Source organism: Phacochoerus africanus, chromosome 10 (assembly GCF_016906955.1).
Source record: "Phacochoerus africanus isolate WHEZ1 chromosome 10, ROS_Pafr_v1, whole genome shotgun sequence".
In the NCBI taxonomy this organism is placed as follows: domain Eukaryota; kingdom Metazoa; phylum Chordata; class Mammalia; order Artiodactyla; family Suidae; genus Phacochoerus; species Phacochoerus africanus.
The window spans coordinates 103,156,111-103,175,165 of record NC_062553.1 but is presented as its reverse complement, the minus strand read 5'-3'; the positions used below and the strand labels follow the sequence as shown (position 1 = coordinate 103,175,165).

The following is a 19,055-nucleotide window of genomic DNA, read 5'->3' as shown; positions in this document are numbered from 1 at the left end:
AAGATTATAATACTGCCTTTTGAAATATAACCTAGCTATATATGATTACAAAACAGTAAATAAAAAGAAAAGAAAGGCAATAGTGTATCAGACAAGGTTAAATGGCTAAGTGCACTGAACATTGTGTAATGATATAAAGTATATTTATGAAGAACATAGAACAGTAAGAAACCAGTAGTATAAAATATTATAAATGCAAAGAAGAACTGAAGTGGGAGATTTTCTTTTTTTTTTGTCTTCTTTTTTTTTTGTCTTTTTGCCTTTTCTAGGGCCAATCCTGCGGCATATGGAGGTTCCCAGGCTAGGGGTCTAATCGGAGCTGCTGCCATTGGCCTACGCCAGAGCCACAGCAATGCCAGATCCAAGCCACGTCTGCGACCTACACCACAGCTCATGGCAATGCCGGATCGTTAACCCACTGAGCAAGGGCAGGGACCAAACCCGCAACCTCATGGTTCCTAGTCAGATTCGTTAACCACTGAGACATCACAGGAACTCCTGAAGTGGGAGATTTTAAAACATATTTCCAAATTGGACAGATTTGTTAAGTAATAAAAATAATAAGTATGAATATACAGAAAATTCCATTAATCTTAAAACTTTCCAAGTTCAATATCCATCAAGGATTTAGAAAGGCTATCACTCTAATAACAAGAAGGGCTGATAAACTATACAATTCCAAACTTTTCTTGAGAAGAGCACTGGCTTACCTATGGCAGGTCACAGGAGGAGGAGATGCAGGGCACCACACAACCAAGTAAGAAATCAGTGAACATGTGGATGGTTTGCTCAAGAGTGCATGTGAGACAGCTTGACTGTACGGAAACACTGGAAGCCCCCGACCCAAAGGGAGTTCACACACACTTGCAGACTGTTTTCCAAGGACCACTCCACATTAAGATCTGACTTGAGTTTATCAAGGATCACGCTGACTGCTGTGCTGAGAATAGCTGACCACAGGGTAAGTGTATAAATTGAGAGACTTATTAGGATTCTTTTGCAATAGTCATGTGAGAGGTAATGGTAGCTTAGACCAAGACGGTGGCAATGTTGCAAAGTGTACTTTGAAGACAGAATGTGCTGGTGAGGTAGGTGGAAGAAAGGTAAGGAGAAAGGATGATTTCAAGGATTTTAGCCAGAGAAATTCAGAGGATTGGATCGTCAGTCAAGAGCTGAGATGGGGAAGATTTTGGTGCAGCAGATTTGAAGGGAGAAGATCTGGAGTTTGGTTTAAGGTGTGTTGATTTTGACAAGTTTGTTAGACAACAGGGGCAGATGTCAAAAAGGCAATTAGATGTGGTTGTTATAGCTTCGGTTCCTTCTTCCCATCTTTTATAGCCTCATGTTCACCTAGTTTATGTGCTATAAACCTTACAGTATATTTTTACTATTTTCCCTGTGGACCATCAGTTATCTTTTTAGAGCCTAAAAAATAAGACAAATTGCCTATGTCATTTACCTTTATTTCCATTTGTAGAGCTCTTCATTTGTTTTGAACTGAGTTTCTGTTTGGTATCATATTTATGTTGGAACCATATTCTTTGAACATTTGTTATATCACAAGTTTGCTGGCAATGAATTATCTCAGCTTTTGTTTGTCTGAAAAAAGTATTTTGCTTTTATATTTGAAAGATATCAACTAGGTTGACAATACATTAAAGATGTCACTTGAGGTTTTTTGGCTTCCAAGTTTCTGACAAGAAATCTACAAGTTTTACATTCTTCACACATAGTCTTTTTTCCTCTATTTTCAAGATTTTTCTAGTTTTCTTTGTATTTTAGCAGTCTAAAGATGTGTTTAAAATTTTTAAAAAAAATCTTTCCGCTTTATATGTGGTTTGATGTCATTTATCATTTTTGGAAAATGCTTAGCCATTATTTCTAAATATTCCTTCTGGCCTAATCTTTCTCTCTTCTTCTAGGACTCCAGCTACATATATGTCAGACCAATAGATATGATAATGTCTCACAGCTCTTACTTACTTTGTTCTGCTTAGTTTTTCCTTTTCATTTTGTGTTTCATTTTAGGTAATTTCTGTTGCCTTAGCTTCAAGTTTACTGCTTCTTTTCTCAGCTGAGTCAAGTGTCCTGGTGAGTCTGCCAAAGGAATTCACCTTTGAAACCAGGGTTTTTATTTTTGGCATTTCCACTGGATTCTTTCTTATAGTGTCCGTGTCTCAGCTAAAATCTCCCTATATTCTTACATGTCATTTCGTAAGAATAATTCCTCTGCTCAAAACCCTGCAGTGGCTCCCCATTTCATTCAAAGTAAAGCCAGTGGCTTTACAATGTCCTGAAAGGCCCTAAGCAATGTAAGCCTAGTACCTTTCCTTCACTATCTCTCTGATCTTCTCCCCTAGTACTTGCCCACCCCCACCCCACCCACCCTCCCCCCCCCCCCCACGCACCCCCGCCCCAGGCTAAGACCATTCCAGCTTCACTGGCCTCCTTCCACCTGGAACACAACAGGTAAACTCCCAGCTTAGGGCCTTTGCTCTAACTGCTGCCTAGAATGTTCCTCCCCTAAAAATGTTTGGTTACTTTCTTCCCATCCTTGAAGTCATTGCCCAAATTTCCCCTGCTTAGTAAGAATTAAGTGAATCGCCTATTTAGAATAACATCCCCCACATACACCCAGGCACTCTGCCAAGTCAACAATGCCCAGCTCTACTTTTTTTTCTTTTGCACTTATCAACTTTTGACATAGTATAAAATTCATCTCATCATTCACTGTTAATTCTTCTGTCTGCCCTCATTAGAATGCAAGAGCCAGAATTTCCATTTTGTTCACTACTGTATACCAAATGTCTGACACAGATCTGGGTGATAAACATTTACTGAATAATTGTGTAAAACAAAACCTGAACAAATGAAAATTATGGCATAGCCTCTCACACACCATGTTCAGTTATTTAAAAATAAATTAGAGCCAAAGCAGATCGCTTAGAGGGACATCTATGAGATCTGCTGAATGAGAAATGCTAGATATGTTTACTCTTTTCTCACTTTTGTAAAATAACTTTTTTAAAGTGTATGAATAGGTATGTGCCCATACTCAAGAAAATGGGCATGGATAGAGCATTTTATCAGTATGGAGAAAAATAATTTTTGGTTTTTTCCCAAATATAAAGATATATGGAATAATCTGAGCTCAAATTTTGATTAATGCCCTTATTGTTGATATAACCTTCCTCACAGTGAGTTCTCAATAATGGCCACCTTGAAGACCTGTTGGAGGGCTTAACTACAAACTGTGTAACACACCTAGTGACTATTCTGTCATTACCCTTCTGTCACCAGCAACTAGCCCAGTGCCTAACAAATGCAGTCACCCAATAAATATTTGCTGAAAGAATTAACTGTAGCTGCTATAAACACAAAAAAACCAAAATGAATCTGCAATACCACCAGAAAACACAAAGCTGCACTAAGTCACTCTCGTACAGTGTAAATGTGTGACAGAAAAGCGATAGCACACATGACAGGCAGAGATGATGATTATTTTCCCTCTGATTATGTTTCCAGATTAGTTATCATCAGCCACCAGGAACTACAGGCAAACATTTACCAGCAGAATTTTAGCCCTAGCATGAAGATCCACTGTTCCAGTCACCTTCTAAACTGATAAACAAAATACCTTATTCCAAAGAATCTAGTCTTTTTAATGTATGGTGATTTTTCCTCTATGCTTTTTTTACTTACTTTTCTTACACTTTTTGGTTTTTCCCTTTCACCTAGTTTTCTTTTTTGTCTTTTTAGGCCCACACCCATGGCATATGGAGGTTCCCAGGTTAGGGGTCGAATCAGGGCCGTAGCGGCTGGCCTATGCCACAGCAATGTGGGATCTAGCCACATCTTTTTTTTTTTTTTTTTTTGGTCTTTTTGCTATTTCTTGGGCCGCTCCCGCGGCATCTGGAGGTTCCCAGGCCAGGGGTCGAATCAGAGCTGTAGCCTCCGGCCTACGCCAGAGCCACAGCAATGCGGGATCCAAGCCGCGTCTGCAACCTACACCACAGGTCACGGCAACGCCAGATCGTTAACCCACTGAGCAAGGGCAGGGACCGAACCCGCAACCTCATGGTTCCTAGTCGGATTCGTTAACCACTGCGCCACGACGGGAACTCCATAGCCACATCTTTGACCTACACCACAGCTCATGGCAACACCGGATCCTTAATGCACTGAGCGATGCCAGGGATGAACCTGCGTCCTCATGGATAGCAGTGAGATTTGTTTCTGCTGTGTCATGACAGGAATTCCGTCCCTTGTTTTTCTAACCCTATACAACTTGCCTCTTCTTTTAAGGTTATTGTATTTTCACAAATTCAGATTCGTATCTTTATTTCAGGTATTTTTCACTTGGGATTTTACCTCACCAAATGTCTCTGTCTTGTCTCTCAAAGTGAATCAAGGTTCCTCCCTTGGTATGAAGGACAGAGAGATGGTATTTCGGAAAAAAAAGGAACTTGCGTATAGCTGTGAGCTGCAAGACTCCATGCAAAGCTTCTCTGGGCTTCAATGTCTCCATCTGTAAAATGAGAATGTGCAAACCGGATTCCCTCTGAGGTTCTTTTAAACATTTAGAACATGATCAGAATCGACTCTTTCCACCTCTGCTTCTCATATATAATATACTTTCTCTTCCTCTTTATAAGGGAACCATCCACCCAGGTTTTACTGTATAAATGCCAACCATGTTGACCTCTGCCAGAATCAACACTGAAAACAAGGCAGAATAGTCATCAACATGGTAGATCCATAATGCACTCATTTAACTGGCACCAGTATGTGAAGAAGACTCACTATAAAATGTTCACATAACATGGGCAAAGAATTATACTTTGGAGCCAGGGTAGGATGTGTAATGACCAGCCAAAAAAGTTGACCTCCTAACCCCTGGACTCTGTGTCTTACCTTACACAGTAAAAGGGACTCGGTAGATGCAATTGTATTAGGGAAACTGACAGGGGAGATTATCCTGGATTAAGTGGGTAGGCCCAGTCTAACCACAAAGATCCCTATAAGAGGAAGCAGGAGGGTCAGAGTCAGAGAAGGAGATGGGGTGACAAAAGCAGAATGATATGGGGCCTTGAGCCAAGGAATGAGGGCAGCCTCTAGAAAACTGCAAAAGGCAAGGAGGTAAACTCCCTCTAAAGTTTCCAGAAGGAACCAGCCCTGCCCACCCATTTTAGATTTATATTCTCCAGAAACTAATAAGATGACAAATTTGTGGCTGTTTTAAGCCAATAAATGTGTGATAATTTGCTACAGGAGCAACAGGAAACTAAGGCCTCAGCACTGCCAGTAAGTTTTGCTCTGAAAAGCAGTTGCAGGTAAGATCCCAGGGTATCTGGCAAGTTTGTACTAGCAACCTGAATTTGTTCGTAAGAAGGGACAAGTGTCGTGGAGACTGCTCTGGGGTTCATGGGCCCAAGATGCCACTCAGGAGCCCATTAGGCAAAAAAAATCACAAGGATGAGAGGGAAGGAAGCTAAGAATTGACCTACCCCTGAGGGGTCGATTCACTGTGGCTGGTGTGTATCAAGTGAAGGAGACCTGAGTGCTCTTAACTGCTTCTACTGGAATGGGAGACCAGAAATCTAGGAACAATATAATCCTTATTTCATTTATATTTAGTTATATCCTTTTGTGCATATCTTCAGCTTTCCTTTCAGTCTTTAGTTCTTTTGAAAATTACAAACCCGGCTCAGCTATGCTAAGAGTATGCAAGTTAATGGGCTTCCACATATAAAGGAAAATAACTACTCAGAAGATGAGGTAAGGTTTTAGCCCGCTAATGAAGACGGAATTGGAAAGGAATAAAAAAAATTTAAGATCAACATAAGCACAACAGAAAAATTTTGACAAGAAGTAATCATTGAACAATTATGTAATCTGTAAATTAGTGATAATAATAAGCCTTTAAAGACTGTTGCACAATAAAATAACAATGCAAGTTAATAGTAAACAGAAAACCCAGACTTCAAAACGTGTGATTGAGAGTGAGGGTTCCAGGCTGCCCCCGGGCTTCACTGTGCAAGGTGATGCTTCGGTAGAAATGTTAACAACTTCCCTGGTCTGAAATAAGGTTTATTACGAGGTCTAGCCCATACAAGGACTGCTTCAGTTTTACTTCCAACAATTCTACCTATAAACCATTCAACTGCAGCACAAGTGATTAAGAGCACAAGATCTGGTTAAGCTCACTGAAATCAGTATCATGGGTCACCACTTAGTCTCTGTCACCCTGGCAATACACACAGGCCCATCATTCTTTGCCTCAATTTCTTCGTCTGAGAATAGGTATAACAGCAGTATCTACTTCATGGGGTTAGTGGAAGAGTAAAACGAAACAGCACATGGAAACTTAAAGTGCTTAACAATAAGACGATATTAATAATAATAATGTGACCACATAAATTCAACTCCATAAAGCCTTTTCCCCCAGCATTTTCTGATGACAGCTGTCATGACGACGGGTTTCTCCCTCTAATGCCACACAACCTCACAACCTCATGTTGTCATCTATCACAGAACTAGTCAGACTGTATGGTAACTGCTGTTTTTCTGTTTCCCCAATCAGACTAAAAATTACTATAACTCTGTAATTCTATTCTCTAATACACTGCCTAGCAAAAATCAATCCATACATACAATGGAATTTGGACATTTAATATACAAAAATATAATTGTTTAGCCCTTATATTATACCTACATTTTCTCAACAAAGTTTTAAGTCCCAGAGTACAGCAAAAGAAACTCTTTTTATCAATACTATTCAGTGCAGTGTCCTATTTCTACTAGATACTTAGTGAATGTTGGCTGTTTTTGCTGTTCTTTCACCAACACACCCTACAATTGAATGTACTGGTTTCCAGTATGTTAAACTTCCCATGTAAGCAACTGGCCCCAAGATCTACCCAACTGATCAAGCCCCAAACTGAGTCATCTTAGATTTTTCTCCATGATTAGCCTCATTCAATCCACTCAAAAATCCTGGTGTTTCTACCTCTGAACTACACCTTGAATCTGAACAGTTTCCTCTGTCCTCAGCACGACCACCTTAGTCCAAGCTCACTGAACCCCTTCCCTACGTGTTCTCCTACCTGGCTCAGCTCCTTCAGGTCTCATGCAGATGTCACCCCCTCTCAGAAGTCTTCCCTGCCAGCATGCCCAAGTAAGAGGCTCCACCTCCATTCACTCTGTAATGCATCACCCCATTTATTTCTTTCACTTAACACATGCAATAATTATCTTGGAAATCCTCTCTTTTTAAATTATTTACTGCCTCTCCCCCCGACAAGAAAATAAGCTCCAGGCAGACAAAGCCCTTGTGGGTTTTGCCCACCTGTGTACCCCAAAGGCCTAGCACAGTGCCTGCCACAAATGAGAGATTACAGGTCTGCTAGTCAGAGGGGAAGAAAAACCAACACCCTAAACAAACCTCAAAGAAATGAAGACTGGTAGTGGTATATTTGCCACCTTAACCCTTCCCATAAAATCACAGAATCTGAAAGCTTAAGAGCTTGCAGAAATCTTACGCTTTACCTTCTCTGTTTGGGGTTCAAACATAATGTCAAACACACACCCACTGGTTAACCATATAAACTGGCAGTGGAAAACAGGGTCATGATATGAAAAATGTAATGTAGTAAGGTGTTTACTTACCTTTTTTTTGTATACTTACTATATTAGCCTTGACTAATACTAATTTTAATCTGCATAGTGAGCTAGAATTCCACATCTTTTTTGCAACATAAAACTATAGTCATGGATAATACACAGCAAGTATTTAGAATATAGTCTAGCACACACCATGCTAAAGTGCTAAATTTACTTTTTTTTTATCTGCAGCACATGGAAGTTCCTGGCCTAGGGGTAGAATCAGAGCTGCAACTGAGGCCTAACCAACAGCGATAGCAATGCCAGATCCAAGCCGAACTTGTGGCCTTCATCACAGCTTGCAGCAATGCCAGATCCTTAACCCACTGAGTGAAGCCAGGAATCGAACCTGCATTCTCCTGGACATTATTTTGGATTCTTAACCCACTAAGCCACAATGGGAACTATTTTTTATTATTCTTATCATTAGCAAACTGCAGTGTGTGTAAGTGTGAATGAACTCACACCTCCTTTTTCTACTCAAGAGCTTTCCAACAACTCAATCATTCTTTCTCCAAGAACAGAAATGGCTCACACAGAAATATCTACCAGATGACTCTCTCTTCAGGCAGTCTCTTATTTCCATAGTGGCCAGAAAAGAAAGTCTTTTCCATTTCTTCTTTTTGTCATTTTGTAGCTTTTATTTCAAAAAAGGATGAGGAAGCAGAAGCAGCTGCAGCACCAGGCCTGCAAAGAAGGATATGCCAAGGAAAAATCTAGTAGGACTAAGGTAGAGACAGGGAATTAGGTGACTCTGCTGCAGCAACTCCATTCTAGGAAATACTGCATTAAAAGAGTTGGATCTCGAAAAGGATTGCAGGGAGTTCCCATCGTGGCACAGTGGTTAATGAATCTGACTAGGAACCATGAGGTTGCGGGTTTGATCCCTGGCCTTGCTCAGTGGGTTAAGGATCTGGCATTGCCATGAGCTGTGGTATAGGCTACAGATGCAGCTCAGATCCCGAGTTGCTATGGCTCTGGTGTAGGTTGGTGGCTACAGCTCCGATTAGACCCCTAGCCTGGGAATCTCCATGTGCAGCGGGAGCAGCCCTAGAAAATGCAAAAAGACAAAAAAAAAAATTAATTAAAAGAAAAAAAAAGGATTACAGGAGCCCATTGGGAAAGGAATCCCGAACGAGTGAAAGTAAAAGAGTCTGGCAGGATCTTCCAACATCACTACACGGTCTGGCTTAGAGTCGCTGAATTGAAATCAATAGATGACTTGAATTACAATCATTTTTAAAACAACTGTTATACAAGCATATGTGTTACCAAAGTGTGATAATACATCTTTAATTTCCAACATACCTAAGTGGTAATTCCAAAAATTTGTTTAGAAGGAGAACATAAGGACCTTTTAAGTAAGGTCCTTAATACAGCTGCTGAAATACTCTCAGACCCTTTGATTTATGGCCAGAGTTAAACCTAGTACAGGTAACTTGGAAAATAGTTAAGCACTGAGAAACTAGATGCAAACAGGTAAATGATACATCGGTATTCTAATTCAGCCTTACAGCACAGTGAAAATCTGCTATGCGATTTCAACTCTGCCCTCAGCTTTTGGAAAGCAAAGGAGGTGAAGCTGACTCCAGGGTCATTTCTGGCATCAGTGAATCCGCCTATGATCAATGACCTTGTGATTGAGTACCTTGTGATCACAACTAAACTATGTCACTAATAGTATATCATTTGGATTTATTGCAAACATCTGCATACTCACTTGAACTACAGCAAAGCATTCTAGATGTGACCTGATTGAAAATACCCATGTGTTTTACATGTTGAAATTACATAAGCCAGAAAAAGATAAGTATCTGTTCTGTACTGCGGTAATAAAATGCAATATGATATGATTTGGGAAGCTATTTACTCAATGCCCTCAAATAATAAAACTTCCAAATAACTGAATTCACAGAAAAATAATTTGGAATAAAAATATCAAAAGAATGTATTTTGCCAGCTTTTCTAAAACCTTAATAATAAGGCAAAAATAAGGATTTAATAATTCTAATATTTGTACAATATTTTGTATATTACTATCAACTACATTAAACGAAATGCATTTATGACTTCACGTTGTGGATCAGCAGGTTAGGAACCTGACTACTATCCATGGGGATGCTGGTTCAATCCCTGGCCTCCCTCAGTGGGTTAAGGATCCTGCATTGCCACAAGCTGCCTAGTAGGTCACAGATGCAACTCAGATCTGGAATTGCTGTGGTGTAGGCCGGCAGCTCCAACTCCGGGAACTTCCTGGGAACTAGCCTGGGAACTTCCATACGCCAAAAGTGTAGCTGTGAAAAGACAAAATAATAACAATAATAAAGAACCGTGTTTAATTTTTAAGCAAAATTATTTTTAGTCCTGAGACCTTCAAGAAAACTCTATTTTGGATTTTCATATCTTGTGAGAAAGAATTAAAAGCAGAATTTCAACTTCTGCTTTGGAAGAATGCTGACTTCAACATTTATCCGTTAAGCAAAAACATCTATTCGGTAAACCTCTAATTCAGATCAAGTGGTTACTCCTGCTTTTCACCTTTAAGCATTCTCCCAAACTCCAATTTGAAGGAGTAAATAGGGGGATAATTGCTTGCAATTTTACCCTGGGAGATGCTTTCAGGCCCTGCTGTCAATGAAGTCCTGTTCAACTTTTTTCACGTGCTCTTTAGGTGAGGGAGTGGGGAGATTAATACTGAGATGGTAGACATCATGGTGTCTCCACTGCATCTTATGACCCTCTTGTTAGTATCTGAAAAAGCCTGGTCTTGCCCAAACCTCCATTTTTCAAAATATCTGCTAACAAAGTGGGGGTCAGAGGGTGCAGAGAAGCTGGCAGAAACAGATTTGGAGAGTTCCCTCCTGGCGCAGTGGTTAACGAATCCAACTAGGAACCACGAGGTTGCCTTGCTCAGTGGGTTAAGGATTCGGCGTTGCCATGAGCTGTGGTGTAGGCTGCAGACGCGGCTTGGATCCCGCGTTGCTGTGGCTCTGGCACAGGCCGTTGGCTACAGCTCTGATTCAACCCCTAGCCTGAGAACTTCCATATGCCGCAGGAGCGGCCCAAGAAAAGACAAAAAAAAAAAAAAGATTTGGAAAGAACATGAGTTTTGGACTAAGAAGGATCTGTTCAAGCCTAACTCACTCAACAGGAAATTTAACCCGGAAGCACTTGTCATTTCTCTCCTACACAAGGATTAAGGCTGTTTTCACTGGAGTGTTGTGCCGGTGAAATTACTCACAGACGTAAAGTACCAGCCCTAGCACCAAGTATCTGCTCAATAAACGCTGGCTTTCATCACCCTGGACACTCCACCACTGCCTCCTTGGTTTTAGACTTTACACATCCTGCAAAACGGCTATAGCACAGGTCTCAAAAGCAAAGATTTGGAATTTTCCAATGATCTTCTCCTAGGCCTTTGCTTTCAACTTCCAACACTTCTAGGCGGTTCCTTATGGCCAGGGCAAGGTGATATTACTCTCCTATCTCTAAATTTCTGGATGGAGAGAGGAAAATCCAAAGAAGCTGAGAGAAAAGTTCAGAAAATAAAATATTAACCAGTTGGCACCTCCTAGAATTCACAAAAAGCGTCTGGGAAGGAGGTTAAGTACTGCGGGGCGTCGGCGCTCTTGGCGGCGCCTCCATCCCCACTGGGAAAGCCAGGCGTTTCTGGTCACATTATTCATCCCAAAGGCAGAAAGGAGGCTGCGGAAGACACCCGCCCACGTGTGCCTATGCCAACGCCAAGACGCGGCTAGCTCCCGGACCCGAGGAAGAGGGAGGCTCCATCCCGACCCACTTCCTGCAGGGGAGGAAAGACATCTTGCCGCAGGGCGGCCGGCAGCAGTTCCGCCCCTGGACCGGCCGGCTGCGAAGCGCGCCCAGCCGACACCTACGTGGCGCTGCCCGCTCGGGAGGCGCGGCGGGTGAAGGCCGCCCCCGCCGCCCCCGCCTCCCCGCGGGGCTCCCGGTCGGCCCGGCGAGGGGCGACGCGAGTGAAGCCCGCGGAGCCCCCGGCCCTGAGGAGCGGCGAGCCCTTGAAGCGCGGAGCGCGCGGCGAAAGTGGGGGCGCGCAGGCCGCCGCCGGGTCACCCACCTTTCTCACTCTGCGGGCCGTGTAGAGCCCCATCCCGTCCTGAACCCGGGAAGACTTCAGGGAGAACCTGTCCGGCACGTACATGCCCAGCATTTTCCCAGCTGCGGCCGCCGCCTCGCTCAACACCGGCGCTCTGCGCCCAGGAGGCGACACATTGAAATTTGGGGTGCCAGGGTGGAGGGGAGAGGCCGGCGGGAAAGGAGGAAATGGAGTTTTTCTCCCAGAATCCCCACCTCCCCGCGGATTCCAGGATCCCCCGCGGCTCAGCCCCTCCTCGTCCCGGGTCTGCCGAGGCCGGGAGCCGCAGAGGCCGCTGCTGCCATTGCTGCTGCGGGGGCGTGAGGGGCGCGGGCCGGGGCGCTGCGGGCGCCGAGACGCTGCGGGCGCCGGGACGCCGCGCGCTGATTGGCTCGAAGTTGGCGGCTCGGACCCGCGCCCGGGCGCGGAGCCTCGAACCCGGAGGCCTGGGAGCCGAACCGACCCGCCCGCACCCTGCGCCGGGTTAGGCAGCGTGTGGACCCGCCCTTACCCGGCTCTGGGTTTTGCCCCTCTGAAGCGGTATTCCCAATCAGGGAATTTTAGTCCTCAGATGCAAAACGAAATGGGCCTTGACCGAGCCGGGACCATACACAGAAATAACTTTACAAGTTCTACAGTGAAAGCATACTTAGTGCCAGACTGCTGAGAGCAGTCCCTGAGGTCTAGGAGATTTTGATCCTTTTGCATCTGAGTTATGCTTCAGGTTTTTTTCATCCTTGTTTCAGAGTCTTGAACTCATAGGGGACCAATAAATAGGCTGATTAACGTTCAGAGAAAGGGGATGTACCCAGCCTGCCACTAACGCCTTTCAAATTAACTCGAAATTTGTCATGAATAACTGAATATTTAAGTCCAGCGGAAACTGGTTCTATTATGGTGTCCTAATCCCCAGGAAGTTCTTAAACTTCCAAAAATAAGCTATTCCTGAGTCCTCTCTTGCTTGAAAAAATCACCAGGCCAATTATTTTCAGACACAGAGCCGTGGAGACGGAGAGGGCATGCCTGCACAGTGGAATCTGGTATCACAACAGTGATGTGATGCCACACATCTTCTCTTAGTGCTTTTAATGAAGTTAGATTTTGCGCTCAGAAGAAAATTTTTAAAAAAAGTTTCACCATCAAGAGGAACTGGGAACTCTCATTTTTCTTGATATTCTTGACAATTTTCTATTCTGGGTTCTTTTCGTGAAAACTATTTGATGTCACCAATAAACATTTGATGTTTCTTATCAACTAATAGTAATACTAATACTAATGATAATTTGACAAAATTAAAGACCATAGTACTAAAAAAAATTCAACTTTATAAATTTTAAAGGTCTTAAATGTTTTTTTCAACAATTCATGGTTTGGACAACATCCAATCTGGCAGGTAGAAAGGAGCTCTGAGGAACTGTACAAAATGAAAGACTTCTACAGGCAGAGGGGAGCAGGAACAGGGAAGCTTTACCTGGCAAAAAATGTGGATTGGCTATGGAAAGGGTGTGTCTGTCTGTCTTTTGAGGGCTGCACCTGCAGCAGCTGGAGGTTTCCAGACTAGAGGTCGAATCAGAGCTGTAGCTGCCAGCCTATACCATAGCCACAGCAACGCAGGATCAGAGCCACATCTGCAACCTACATCACAGCTTATGGTAATGCTGGATCCTTAACCCACTGAGCAAGGCCAGGGATTGAACCCAAGTCCTCATGGATATTAATCAGGCTCATTAACTTCTGATCCACAACGGGAACTCCACAAGTTTTCTTTCTTCTAGAAGATAGCAAGATTCTCTCAGGCACATTACTAATGCTGATCAGGCACCTCCCAATCAGTTGGCTTAAGCTTCCATTTCTAGGAGAGCCAAAATTAATTAAGCCTCAGTTTGGTGATATATAAGTAACTCCATCTGGGGCCTGTTGTCTTGTTGTGAACAACACAAGCACCATGGAAATGATTCTTCAGAACTAAGGAAAGCCTTAGAACACAAACAGTTCCTAATTTCCTTAGTAGGATTTTATTAAAGTTTAGAAAAAGGTTTTTAAAGAAAAAAATCACGTTATAATAATATTTAAGATTTTAGAGAATGAAATAAATAAATGACACTTTTTTTTGAAAAACCAAAGGATAGTTTTGCCAGGAGTAAGTGGAACTATGCCTTAATCATTCTCTGAGTTTTAATCCCTGTGACCTACTGTCAAAGGCATCTTTTTGTAAGAGCACATAAATTAATAAAGTTTGTTTTGGGGGAATTTGAAATGAGATGGCCTTGAAACATGTAATAGGGGTTCGGTAAATATGTCTTAATTAAAAGTCAATTCTGACGCTAATCTGAGATTTTCTTTTTCTTTTTTTTTTTTTTTTTTTTTTTTTTTGCTATTTCTTTGGGCCGCTTCCGAGGCATATGGAGGTTCCCAGGCTAGGGGTTGAATCGGAGCCGTAGCCACCGGCCTACGCCAGAGCCACAGCAACGCGGGATCCGAGCCGCGTCTGCAACCTACACCACAGCTCATGGCAACGCCGGATCATTAACCCACTGAGCAAGGGCAGGGACCGAACCCTCAACCTCATGGTTCCTAGTCGGATTCGTTAACCACTGCGCCACGACGGGAACTCCGATATTTTCAAATTAGTCAATGGTGAGCCTAGAATTCGTGTATTCCTCAAAGAATCTGGACTAAGTAGGTTTTTCCTGGAATCCTTTAAGCCAGTGCTAAAATGAGGCCAGACCAGGTCCACTGGGCCCAGCTGGAACCAGACCACAATCCAGAGAGTGGCCCATGGCACTTTTCCCAGGGCACTCTGTCCTTGTCCCCCAGAGCCTTTCATCCCTGGTCCTCAAGCCACACTGGCTCCTCAGTCAAATGCTCTGCCATGTCTCTTTGGGCACAAAAGTTTCCACAGTTTTTGGTCACTAAAGAGAAAAAGAAATGTTTTCTGGACTTAGTCTGACACAAGCCTCATTCACTGATGACCCTTGCTTTGGCATAGCTCCCTTTTGATTGCTGCTATGTTTCTGGGGAACAAAGTTGTCAGCTTGAGAATGCTCATCTTTCTGAACGTAGGCATCTTTACAAATTAGGATGTGTTTTTAAAAAAGTTTGTAAAGATAATGCTGAAATTAATAAAATGAAAAACTTTCCTTATCTTTTCTAAATCTCTGAGAGATTTTGTTACAACCAACACAAACATACATTTCATTAAAATATGCAATGTTCTTTTCATCTATTTATTGGAGTTTTCTGAAGATCTACTACCTAAAACATAGAAACCAGCAACAAAAGCTTCAAAATAATCTCTCTTACAACACATAAAAAAGGACACATGTTTGCCAAGTCAAAATGCACAATACTGACCGGAAATTTGATTTTGAAGCCTATAAGACAGTAGTGGTACAATGAGTCATTTCTTAAAACTTTTAAAGCTAGAAAGTGACCTTTCAATATTGTCTTTGAAAAACGGGAAATTAAAAGTCTGCTTTATATCAAGAGTTTAAATCCAGCCTCAAAAAAAATAAGAAAATAAAAATATTGATATTAAAGTACTACAATGCACCTGATTTACTTATTCAAGAGAATACTGCACTATCTTGACACAAGAGAAATTACTCCAAATGCATTTCTCCTTACCTTCAAACTTGCTTTGGGAGGAAATTTTTTTCAATGTTATGCCTAAATTAAGCTCTAGTTATTTAATACAAACATGTGTACTGGTGCAGGCCTTGTGTTTTTCACTACAGGGAAGACTTGAACTATAATTTTATAATCATTAATTATTTTGCCACACATACTTTCAGCTTCTTTTGAGTGTGTCTTGGTTATTAATGACTGTTTCCAACTGTCATGGGAGATTAAAAGCCTGATAGAAAAAAAAATACCGAGGTTTATTTATCTTCAGTTTTCTGAGAGTCAGAAGGATTTTGTAGCAAATGAATATAAAACCAAGTTTCCTGAGCAAAAAAGAACAAAGATGTATTTGCTGTGACTCAAAAAAAGAAGAAAAAATCCTTAAAAATAAAATCTAGAGTGGAGTTGTTGGATTCCTGCTCTAAAGCCATCCTCTCCATGGCATTGATTCCATAGCAGCAATAGTGCCATGAAAAGATGACACTGAAACCTAAAAACGTCTGCCATTAAATTTTCCTTAGTCTCTTGTTTTTGAATGGCAATACAGAAGACGTGTATGCCGTACAAGAGAAGAATCATAAGATTATTTATTTAGAAGAAACCTAGAAGTTGCTGGAACTAGAGTAAGTGACCTTATAAAAAGAAAAGCCAGTTCCCATTGTGGCTCAGGGGTAACAAATCCAACTAGTATCCACGAGGATACGGGTTTGATCCCTGGCCTCGTTCAGTGGGCTAAGGATCCGGCTTTGCCGTGAACTGTGGTGTAGGTCGCAGACGTGGCTTGGATCTGGCACTGCTGTGGCTGTTGTGTAGGCTGGCAGCTGCAGCTCTGATTTGACCCCCTAGCCCCATATGCCCCAGGTGCAGCCCTAAAAAAAAAAAGAAAAACCAGAGGATAAGTAGTTAGCTCATCCCAAAAGTCAGATGCTCTTTGTGGAGCAGATATCAAGGGAAACATGAAACTGTAGGAAAGTGAGAGGAAGAAACCAACAAGGATAATTATTTCCATGTATTGAGCCCAGTATATAGCAGATACTATCCATTACCTTAAAGCCATAACAGCCCTGCAAAGTAAATGTTATTAGCCCCATTTTACATTTACTAATTGCATGTTATTAGTCCCACTTAAGAGAAAGGTAATTGCTGTTCCCGTTGTGGCTCAGTGGGTTAAGAACCTGACATAGTGTCTATGAGGATCCAGGTTCAATCCCTGACCTCACTCAGTGGGTCAAGGATCCGGTGTTGCTGCAAGCTGTGGTATAAGTCACAGTCACAGCTCAGATCTGGTGTAGGCTGGCAGCTGTAGCTCTGATTCAGCCCCCCTCCCCCCCAAGCCTGGAAGCCTCCATATGCTACAGGTGTGGCCTTAAAAAGAAAAAAAAATACTTAAGAGAAAGGTGATTGATCTTAATCAATTTCATGATTCCATGCAGTTGAAGAGGAAAAAACTCAGGATGGCTGATTCCAATGTCTCTCATTCTATCTCCAGCTGACTCAGGTCTGATTCACTCTCCACATAGACTTCCCATGAGGCTTAGCAGCACCTCCAGGACAAGCAGAACTCAAAACTCTCCACCTCTCTCTCTCATTCTCTCTCTCCCTCACCCTCTCTTTCCCATTCAGTCCTTCTCCAACTCCTCCTCTAGAACTCCACAGAAAATATGATTGGCCAAGGTCAATTAAATAGTTGCCCTATGGCCAGATGCTCCAGTTTGATCGAAGGGACTGAGTCTAAAAGAAGACAGAACCATGTGATTCTCCAAGAATATGTCCTCTGCAGGAAGGACTGTAAGACTCCCCTTTTATGGAAAGTTTCTCTGAACCTGGCAGATATTTTGAGGCTCAGCCTATTTATAACCAGAGCCTAGCTCATCCATAAATTTTTAATCCACAAAAATGATAATATTTAAGAGAATTATTAATTAACCAAAAAGCAATACCAATGCTCTTATGTTGTCAGCACCACTCAATTTGTTCTACTGGTTTTCCTTTCCCTTACTAAAATAAAATGGTTACTGAACTATTATTTTAAAATGGGGTGGAGTTCCCGCTGTGGCATAGTGTGTTAATGACCCGGCTTGTTTGTGTGGAGATGACAGTTTTATCCCTGGCCCCAGGCTGTACAGTGGGTTAAGGATCCAGCATTGCTGCAGCTGTGGCATACGTTGCAGCTGTGGCTTGGATTCAATCCCTGGCCCAGGGAACTTCCATATGCTGTGGATGTGGCTGGAAAAGGAAAAAAATGGGGAAGCACTTTCTTAATATACCATTCAAAATGAGTAAGGAGGAACATAGTTTAAGCGATCAGTTTCTATAAACTTTCTGATACTATGAAGATAGTAATTATTATTATTATGTCTTACTAATTATTTAGCACAGAGGCAATAAAAAAACTTTCCATAGAAAGTGTTATTTCAAATGAACATCACAATTGAGTGCAGATGTCTTCGTGACCTGGCAGTAAAAAGGGGCTCATACACAATGGATGATGTGATTCCCTACTGAATTGGGGTCTCCACAAGATGACCTTGCTGCCAACTGTTCTTTCTTCTTACATTTGGCACACTGAAATTTCACACAGTATCTTATCATCAGAAAGGTAAGCTTCTAACTCCATCCTGTTATGCTGAATATGCAATCATAGCAAATTAATACTGTTTGAAAATCTTTTTTTTTTTTTTTTTTGCTTTTTAGGGCTGAATCCTCAGCATGTGGAGGTTCCCAGGCTAGGGGTCGAATCAGAGCTACACCTGCTGGCCTACACCAGTCACAGCAACACAGGATCCAAGCCACATCTGTGACATACACCACAGCTCACGGCAACACCAGACCCTAAACCCAGTGAGTGAGGCGAGGGATTGAACCCTCAACCTCATGGTTCCTAGTCAGATTCATTTCCGCTGCGCCACAACAGGAACTCTAAGATCATTAATTTTAGAATTTCCTCAGTTGTTTCCAATTGCAACCAAGTATAATATTAACATATTTTACATATGAATGAAAAATATTTTTTACTTGGCCTCCTAAAGAAAATAATATTCCTTAACATTGGTTTACTTTGGGGATTTTTTGGCTGTGCCTGTGGCACATGGAAGTTCCCAGGCAAGGTCTGAACCCATGCCACAGCCGCTGCAGTGATAAGGGCAGACCCTTAAACTGCTGCGCCACAAACTCCCTGGTTTACGTTGTTTTAAAGTCTTTGTAACTAGGCAGTAGTATATGACTGTCACTTATTGCTAACACAACAAAATTTTCTGTTGCTGAAATAGGTCTATCGATCTTAAGCTTTTATATCCAAACCTAACTTGTGAAGTATAATCTTAAAATCAAATAACCTGACTGAAATAAGAAACAATACATTATTCTGAAAGTTACTAATACTGCTTGCCCTGAAGGTAACTTAAATTCTTTGTTACAGGAAACTTGTTAAAATATGGAAAACCAAACCTGAAGCCTTCTGGCTGTGTGACAGGTGCATTCTCTGGAGAAAAGATACCAAAAAATTTCAAATAATCAAATACGGCAAAAATAACAGATTCTCTTAACCATTGGGTCAAATGTTTCCTCCATGAATTATAATCTAGCCAGCCTTTGCACTGCTGTTCTCTTTGCCTGAGAAATTCAGTTATTTTAAGTCTTTCTTTATAAAAGGCCA

The 19,055-nt window shown here is 42.0% G+C and overlaps 1 protein-coding gene across 4 annotated transcripts in view; it reads right to left on the bottom strand.

Annotated features, from left to right (window-relative positions):
- The window catches only part of PRDM5 (PR/SET domain 5), a 190,754-nt gene extending 178,667 nt beyond the window's left edge, over nt 1-12,087 (bottom strand). Inside the window, exon 1 of one of the 4 annotated variants that reach the window (XM_047799170.1) lies at nt 11,759-12,087. In XM_047799170.1, coding sequence (XP_047655126.1) covers nt 11,759-11,851 — 93 coding nt within the window. In that variant the 5' untranslated portion in view covers nt 11,852-12,087. The remainder of the gene's footprint in view (nt 1-11,758) is intronic. The other 3 variants (XM_047799168.1, XM_047799167.1, XM_047799169.1) reach the window with 3 other exon arrangements.
- Nucleotides 12,088-19,055: the final 6,968 nt, after the last annotated feature.